General features: G+C 40.4%; 1 protein-coding gene across 1 annotated transcript in view; it reads left to right on the top strand.

Moving 5' to 3' along the window:
- ORC5 (origin recognition complex, subunit 5) overlaps positions 1-8,864 on the top strand; it is a 112,846-nt gene that overhangs the window by 64,012 nt on the left and 39,970 nt on the right. The window contains exon 12 of the mRNA XM_006834373.1: positions 2,913-3,023. Within this exon, the coding sequence (XP_006834436.1) occupies positions 2,913-3,023 (111 nt within the window). The remainder of the gene's footprint in view (positions 1-2,912; positions 3,024-8,864) is intronic.

Below are 8,864 nucleotides of genomic sequence, written 5' to 3'. Positions count from 1 at the left end.
AAATTGGCAAAGAGGAAATAAAACTCTTATTTGCAGACGATATGATCCTATACATAGAAAATCCCAAAGACTCAGTAAAAAAGCTACGAGACCTCATTGGAAGATTCAGCAAAGTGGCAGGATATGAGATCCAACATACAAAAATCAGTTGGAGGTAGAGATGAAGATGTGGAGCAACGGAGCAGCTAGGGACTTTAGATCCAGAGAGGGAGAGCGACTGTGTGCTGAAGACTGGGGTGGAGAGGTAGTATAGGGAGCAGGCTTGCATGGTATACCCTTTGGTTGGTTGATAATGCATGGAGGGGATTGTGACCATGGCAATGAAACGATATACGATAGAATGAATGTAAAACTAATGTTCTCCCATGTAAACTATCATATAATTCACAATAAAACATTAAAAAAAAAAATCAGTTGGATTCTTCTGTACCAAAAACGACAGTGTTGAAAGGGACATTAGGAAAGCAATACCATTTACAATAGCCCCCAACGGATGAAATATCTAAGAATAAATGTAACCAGAGAAACAATGGAATTATACAAAGAAAACTACAAAACACTACTACAAGAAACCAAAGAGACCTACAAAAATGGAAGAATGCACCATGCTCCTGAATAGGAAGACTTAACAATGTGAAAATGTCAATACTGCTTAAAGCAATTTACACATATAATGCAATCCCAATCCAGATTCCAACGACATTCTTCAAAGAGATGGAAAAAACAATTACAAACTTTATATGGAAAGGAAAGAGACCCAGGATAAGCAAAGCAGTGCTTAAGAAGAAGAATAAGGTTGGAAACCTCTCACTCCCCGACTTCAAAATTTACTACACGGCTACAGACGTCAAAACAGCTTGGTACTGGTAAAATGAAAGATACATAGATCAATGGAACAGAATTGAGAATCCAGAAATAAACCCATCTACATACAGCCAACTGATATTTGACAAAACACCTAAAAATATCTCATGGAGAGCCTGATGTCTCTTCAACAGATGGTGCTGGCGGAAGTGGAAAGCGATGTGCAAAACATTGAAACAAGATCTTCACCACACACAGTATACAAAAACCAGCTTAACGTGGATTAACATAAATCCCAGAATTATGGTGGCCTTTAATGAAAAAATAGGGACAAATGTGAAGTGTGAGGGCACTAATTCAGGGAATACACAGATTACCAAACATTTTGAAAACTACACAAACAAAAGTAGAAAAAATAGATGAGTGAGACATACTAAAAATTAAAAACTTATGTGCATCAAAAGACTTCACCAGAAAAGTAAAAAGGGAACGCACGTTTATCAAGGGAGAAGAGCAGATAGCGGAACCCTACTCAGAGAAGCAGTGACACCAGAGATGGAGGCAGAGACAATGATGTGGAGAGATGGAGCAGTTGGGACTTTAGACCCAGAGAGGAAGAGGGGCTGTGTGCTGACGACAAGGGGGCAGCCTTGTAGGGTATACCCTTTGGTTGGTTGATGATTTATGGTGGGGATTGTAATCATGGCAATGAAAGGATATACGATAGGATGAATCTAAAACTAATGTTATCCTATGTAAACTATCACATGTTGTTGTTGTTGTTGTTAAGTGCCATTGAGTCGGGTCCGACCCATAGCGACCCTGTACAGGGTTTCCGAGGGTGTAAATCTTTACGGGAGTAGAAAGCCTCATTTTTCTCCCGCGGAGCGACTGGTAGTTTCGAACCGCTGACCTTAAGGTTCGCAGCCCGATTCGTAATCACTACGCTACTATCACATAGTTCATAACAAAACATTAAAAAAAAAAAGACAATTGAATATGAGCGAGAGACCCTCTTTCATCTTATAAGGGGACTCAGTGAAGGATGGTGGGCTCTTGAGGTTGTTGTTAGGTGCTGTTGAGCCGGTTCCAACTCATAAGGACCTTGTATCAGGTTTCTGGGGAGCAACTGATGGGTTTGAACTGCTGACCTTGTGATTCACAGTCCAGCACTGATCATACAGTACCACATTTGAAGTCCATTGACAATGCTAGGAGGTTTCAAAAAGATCATGGGAAATGAAATTATAATGGAATTTTTCTGCAGACTTTTTTGAAGTCCCCTCATAAAGGAGTTCTGGTAGCATAGTGGTTACTAATCGGGCTGTGAACCGCAAGGTCAGCAGTTCGAAACTACCAGCTGTGCTGGAGGAGAAAGATGAGACTTTTTGCTCCCATAAAGATTTACAGCATTGGGAACCCTGTACAGGGTCTCTGTGAGTTGGAACCAACTCCACGGCACAAATCCACACCACCACCATAAAGGAGACTTAATTGTTACATTGTTAAAAAAATTATAATAATCAGCTAATAATACAGAACTTGGGCACTGCCATTTTATATTATATGTACTATATGACATGTAGGCAAGTAGAATATAAACATAATGTAACAGTTTTAATGAATTTAACATTTTTTCAGGTTGGCACCTTGTTCACAAATTATGAGATATTTTTAATAGTTTTTTCAGTATTTACAGAACTAACTGATTGTTCTAGAACTATAAATGTTGAACAAATACATTTTCCAGACAATATTTGTCGAAGACTGAGAAGAGGTAAGTAGTAAGTATTAATGTAGGAATTGCACTCCTGGATCATATTTTGGTGATACATTATCTAAACAGATGACTTGGCTAAGTCACCCGCCCTCTGGTTACAGCGGGAGCGTATGGCAGTGCTCACGACTGGGCTGGACAGGCTCTGGGGTGTTTTCTAATTTATGCTTGTTGATACTAAGTTAAAAAATCTTGAGAAGATATTAAGGTAAATCATGATCATATCAGGCAAAGTTTAGGTTAGGTATCAATACATTGTTATTGCAATTTTGTAATGCAGAAAGTGAGTACCCAGCTATAAGAAGAAAATCTATATTCTTTTTTCTTACAGACAAGCAATCATCTCCTTGGCCCAAAATCTTTTCCATTAGACAGATTATTAGCAATATTATATAGTATTGTGGACAGTAGAGTTGCTCCAACTGCAAACATCTTTTCCCAGGTAAGCTTAATCATAGATTTTCATCTATTATTTTTGTGAAATTCTTCTGTTAATATTGTTTATAGAATTTCAGGTGTTGATTTTATTTTTAATCATAATGTTTTATTATTTTAACCACATAATATTTTTGCAAGTATATCTTATTGGCAAAAGCAACTTAATATTTGTGGTTCTTTTAAGTTTTTTGTGTTTTTTTTAAAAGAATTTTGAAGTGAAAAGGTTATAGTTATTGATTTAATAAAGTGGTTTAATAACTTGGCTGATGAATTGTAATATAGAAGTATAATTTTAAAAAAAAGTTTTAAAAATTGTTTTGAAAGAAAGTACTCTTGCCTCATGACTGTACTTGGCAGGCTGACAGTGACTGGAAAAGCCACATTTCCAGTCTAATGGTTAAGATCTCACAAATTCCACTAGGTGGCAGCAATAGCATAAGAATGAAAGATCTGAACAGTTTTAGAGATCTTTTTGCCCTTGATGTTTAATGAGAAACCTATTTATTAGAATCATAGTCACAGCAGATTTTTTAAATGGTTCAGAAAACAACACTTAATACATGACATGGAATGGAAAACTTTTTTTTTAATGTGACTAATGTTCAAATCACAGGCATCTCAGATGGTATGGATAATACTGTATGTATGTATGTGTGCAGTGGCTTCAAAAACTCATGGAGAAATTTAATGAAATGATAATGGGAACTTGGCTCAGACTTTTTTGAAGGCCCATCTGATATGTTAATAGGTTTTAACTTTTTATTGTGAATTGAGATAAGGTTTATTCACAGGATGATCAGTTCTACATTCAACGCATCATATACTGTGTTTCAACTCAATGACTGCAATCCTCCTCCACGCAACAACAGTTACCCCTCTTCTTCCCTGTGCTTCCGATTTCCATTCCACCCACCTTCCCATCATGTCTCAACTTTGTCCTTAGGGAAATGTTGCCCTTTTGATTTTGGATGATTGATAATTACATGGTAAGTATACCTTACTAGTGTTGTACCTTATCTGAAAATTGGGCCAAAAGGGTGAGTTCCTTTCCAGATCTGGAAGATGGTGAAGGGTCATAGTTCCTGCAGTCTCTTTCTGATTAATTAGCCAAGTGCCTTTTTTTAAATTTTAAGTATTGTTGTATATTTTCTTTCACTCTATATAAGAACCTTCTAATATGATCCCAAGCTGATTCGATGACACTAACAACAGCAGTATGCTCACTTTCAGAGCAGTTGGCAGTGGTAATCAGGTACCTTCTAGTTCTTCTGATGTTAGTCATGTCAGCTGATGTTCACATGTGCCATTAGTCTGTGTTTGATTCCAGGCATCTTCAGTTCTTACCACTCTTCTTTCTTCCTCACTTGGACAGACCAATTACTGCACCTTAGATGGCTGCTCAGCAGCTTTAACGATATCACATGCTAGTCAACAAAGCAGGATGTAGAATATTGTCTTTGTGGACTTCGTTATGCCAGTTCACCATGGTGTTCTTTTGATGTTCTGGAATAGTTTGAGTAGAATTGGTGTTAGATTTTCTCTGAATGTTTGGCAGAATTTACCAGTAAAGCCATCTGCACTTGGACTTTTTTGTTGGTGGCCCCAAAATACCATTCTCTTGAATTCTTATTTTGGTAGATCCAATGCCTTTTTTCCCTTAAAAATGTTTTCTAGCTCTGCCTCTTGATCACTTGTTTGAGCCACTCTGTCTTGTTTCTCTGTGACCAGAATTTTTCTTCTGCTTTGTGACATTGTGGGGGTGTTGTATTTGAATTATGTTGATGATTGTTGGCATATTTTCCAGCACTCAACAACTGCACCCTTGTGGGCTTGATTAGGGGATGAGCTGTGTTTACTGTTCATGCATTTCAGATTCGGATGGGCTTGACTGATGTTGGTGGTTGTCGTTCATCACTGATCCGACAACTGGTATTGGCTCTTGCCCAGTGGGAGGAATTGTAGAGGGTGTGGTTGTAACTATGCTGTATGGGCATGGTTTCTGTCTCCCCTGTTGGGTGAGACAAGAAGAGAGAACACACACAAGAGAAGGAAAACAAGCAAACAACAGTGAAAAATAGTAAAAAAAAAAAACAGGCAACAACTAGAAAGAATTCAAAAAGAGAAAAGAGGGTGAGGAAATTTTTAAAAAATAAAAAAGGGACAAGAAAAAGAACTAAACACAGGGAAAGGAATGAGTAAAAGAGACAGATGCCAGAGAGTAGTAAAAAAAAGAAGAAACCAGAAGTAAAAAAGAGGGAAAAAAAAAAAAAAGTATTCTCATACAATTTGATGAACTTGACCTACACCTATGGAAGCAGTAGCTCTAAAGAGGGAATAAATCCTTACAACAAGAATCATTCCCACCCCCTCCACACACAGAGTAGACAGGGATGCGCAACTTGGACATTGGCTACCCAAAATGGGGAGCGGGGGGCTACAAAGGCAAGAAGTGACTGGCTTACAAGCTTTCAAGAGGGAACCTAGATCCAGAGGGCCTGGAGGAAGGTAGAATCTCCAGTGAGTAGTATTCAATCTGTCTAGGTGGGGCTGATGCAATGAAATGCAGACGGGTCTCTTGTGATACAATAGTGAATAATTGTTATCAGGACTGATTGTGAAAGTTGGAAATGTAAAGGTAGACATTTTATAGCAAGGAGGGGAGTGATTAACTTTTCAGTCTAGGAGTGGAGGTCCTGGGACCATCAAGGGAGAAGAGCAGAGAGCGGGACCCTACCCAGAGAAGCAGTAATGCCTGAGATGGAGGCAGAGATGATGATGTGGAGGGATGAAGCAGCTGGGGACTTTAGATCCAGAGAGGGAGAGGGGCTGTGTGCTGACTACTGGGGTGCAGGCTTGCATGGTATACCCTTTGGTTGGTTGATGATGCATGGAGGGGATTGTAACCATGGCAATGAGACAATATATGATAGAATGAATGTAAAATTAGTGTTCTACCATGTAAAGTATCACATAATTCACAATAAAACATTTAAGAAAAAAAAAAAAGAAAATTGAAAGTGAAGAGAAAAAGCTAGGGAGCGTAACAAGAGGAAGAAGAGGAAGAAAAAATAAACACATGAAAACAAAAGAAAAAACAAAAGCAGGTGCCAGACTAGAGAAGAGAAAATTCTGGGGTCACCCGCCAAGGACCTCATGTCGTGTGTAGTAGGCAAGTGATGGAGTTCCTGTAGGACTAGATGTTGCCTGTTCAGGGCACCCAGTCCAGAAGTAGTTTGTGAAGACTTCAAGACAGCTGAGGGGAGCCGAGGGTAGGGTGAGAGGGCTGGCCAGAACCAGTTGTGCAGGTCTGGAGTAGGCCACACCTGATTCCAGGTGCCAAAGTTGGTTCTGCTAGTTCCTCACTCACTGCCTTTGATGCGGTTCCAACGTCCTGGAGAGCAGGAGCTTCCCTGGGAGTGTACATTGATGGGGGCTGACTACACAGCTGGTCACCAAGGTAATGGGGGTACAAGAAAAATTGCACACCTTTCTCTTTGCCAGTAAGAGGTATGATACAGAGCTCTGCACCACCTACTGCCCTCTTGCCTTCAAAGATGCCTGCAGTTCAAGATGGCTACGCTGCTCCTGGCTGGCCAGCACATGTCGTCAGTCTCCTCGCCACTTGATGTCTGTTCGACTGCTTCTCATAGTGAGGGCTAGTCCAGGACTTACCAGGTCTGGCTCTGCAGATTTGGAGCAGGACCCCACTAATTGGGATTCATGGGGATTGCGCCCCTCTCCTTCATTGGAGCTCACAACTGTGGTGGTCCTCACCTCCATGTGGCTCTGACCTCTGGGAGAGTGAGAGATACTTAGTGGGGGGACTGGCCTTGCCTCTGGTTACCAGGGGAGCGTGGGGAACAAGAAAAAGATTTTACTTTTAGTTCCAAAATTCACGGGTATGTATCTGCAGTGCCAATATGTTGCCTTGTTTTGGAAGCGGCTCACCAAATCTTAAGATGGCTGTGCCATGTCTGGTTTCCGGCACAGGTCACTTGTGTGTCTCCTTTATTGCCATGTCTGTTCAGCTCTGTCTCCTAGTAAGCCTTCAGTCCACTACTGTCCCCTTCATCTGAACCACAGGGTTCCAAGACTGTCATCTGCATCTGTGGCATAGGATTTTCCAAATCTTTGTTGTAGAGGGCAAATACAACCTTTGTGTCTAGTCTGCCATCATGCCACCCTCCTACCCCCTTCAATGGCAGGATTAGTACATATATTTGTTGTTAGGTGCCATCAAGTTGGTACCGACTCATAGAGACCCTATGCACAATAGAACAAAACACTGTCTGGTCCTGAGCTAACCTCACAATTGTTGCCATGCTTGAGCCCATTGATACTACCACTTTGCCAGTCCTTCTTGTTGGGGGTCTTACTCTTTTTTCTCTGACACTCCACCGTGCCAAACATGATGTCCTTCTCTAGTGACTGGTCCTTCCTGACAATATGTCTGAAGTATGAGAGACGAAGTTTGGCCATCCTGGTCTCCAAGGAGCACTCTGGCTGCACTTCTTCCAACATAGATCTGTTGGTTCTTTTGGCAGCCCATGGCACTTTCAGTATTCTCCTCCTACACCATAACTCAAATGCATCAGTTCTTCTACGGTCTTCCTTATTCACTGTCCAGCTTTTGCATGCATATGAGATTATTGAAAATACCATGGCTTGCTTGGTTGGGTCAGGCACACCTTAGTCCTCATGTTGACATCCTTGCTCTTCAAGTAGGTGGTGGTGGTTATGTGTCGTGGTGTCGGTTCTGACTCATAATGGCCCTGTACAGGGTTTCCAAGGCTGTAAATCTTTATGGGAGCAGAAAGCCTCATCTTTCTCCCACGGAACAGCTGGTAGTTTTGAACAACTGACCTTGCGGTTTGCAGCCCTATTCGTAACCACTACGCTACCAGAGCTCCTTAAGTAGGTATATAGGCAAACAATATGCAGTTTATTTAAATTTATCTCAGCTATAACCTTAATTATTGTTGGGATTTTAAAAATATGGAAAAAATGCTTTGTGAGATATTAAAGCAGTTTTAACCAAACTTTACATTTTAATCAATAGATTTCTATAGCCAATGGGTTTTTGTTTGTTTTGGTTGCTGCAATAATTGAGGTAAACAGTAGCTACTGCAGTGGTGCTCACTGCAAGGAATCAAGCCTCAGGGAGGTGAAGTGACTTGCCCAGTGTGATACAACGAGGGCATCTCTGAGAACTCAAGCCTAGGGATGTGACATAGATGTGTTTCTAAATAGAGTAGGATGGTGTTTGAGTCACAGGATGATTATACTTTTCACATGCTCAAAAATGATCTCTATGGGACATAAAGAAAGATGGCATTGTTTTTCCTTTCAGGGAGTTTATAGTTTATTGGGGGGTGGTGGTGAAACAAGTAAAAATAATGGTGTTAACCTGTAAAGGAATGCTGGGTAGTGCTTCTGATTGTAGAGCAGAGAGTGCTTCTAGGTGGGCCAGGAGGAAAGAAAGACGGCTCCGGAGGTACCTGGGAATCTGGAGGCTGAGTAGAATTTACATTTTGTTTTTGAAATCTTTTCAGTTTATGTAAGTGATACATGTTTGATATATAAAAAATGTGTATTTGAAAGCTAAGTTAAAATTACTTGGTATCTTATTTCCAGTGGTTAGAGTTTGCTTTATATTAGAGATTTGAGAAAGGAAGATGAGGTAAAAAAATGCGTTTAGGAGATCAAGAAAGCCATGTTTATGACCTGTGGAACCAGTTTGGTTAGAAGTTGAGGGGTTACAGTGTTGTAGGAATCACTGTAGTTGTAGGGATCACTGGTTGTGGTGGTAGTAACAGTGCTGATACTGCTAATAGTAGTTCTACCA

This window comes from Chrysochloris asiatica, unplaced genomic scaffold (assembly GCF_000296735.1).
Source record: "Chrysochloris asiatica unplaced genomic scaffold, ChrAsi1.0 scaffold00010, whole genome shotgun sequence".
Classification (NCBI taxonomy): Eukaryota; Metazoa; Chordata; class Mammalia; order Afrosoricida; family Chrysochloridae; genus Chrysochloris; species Chrysochloris asiatica.
The sequence above is the reverse complement of the archived record's forward strand: the minus strand, read 5'-3'. Positions and strand labels throughout refer to the sequence as shown.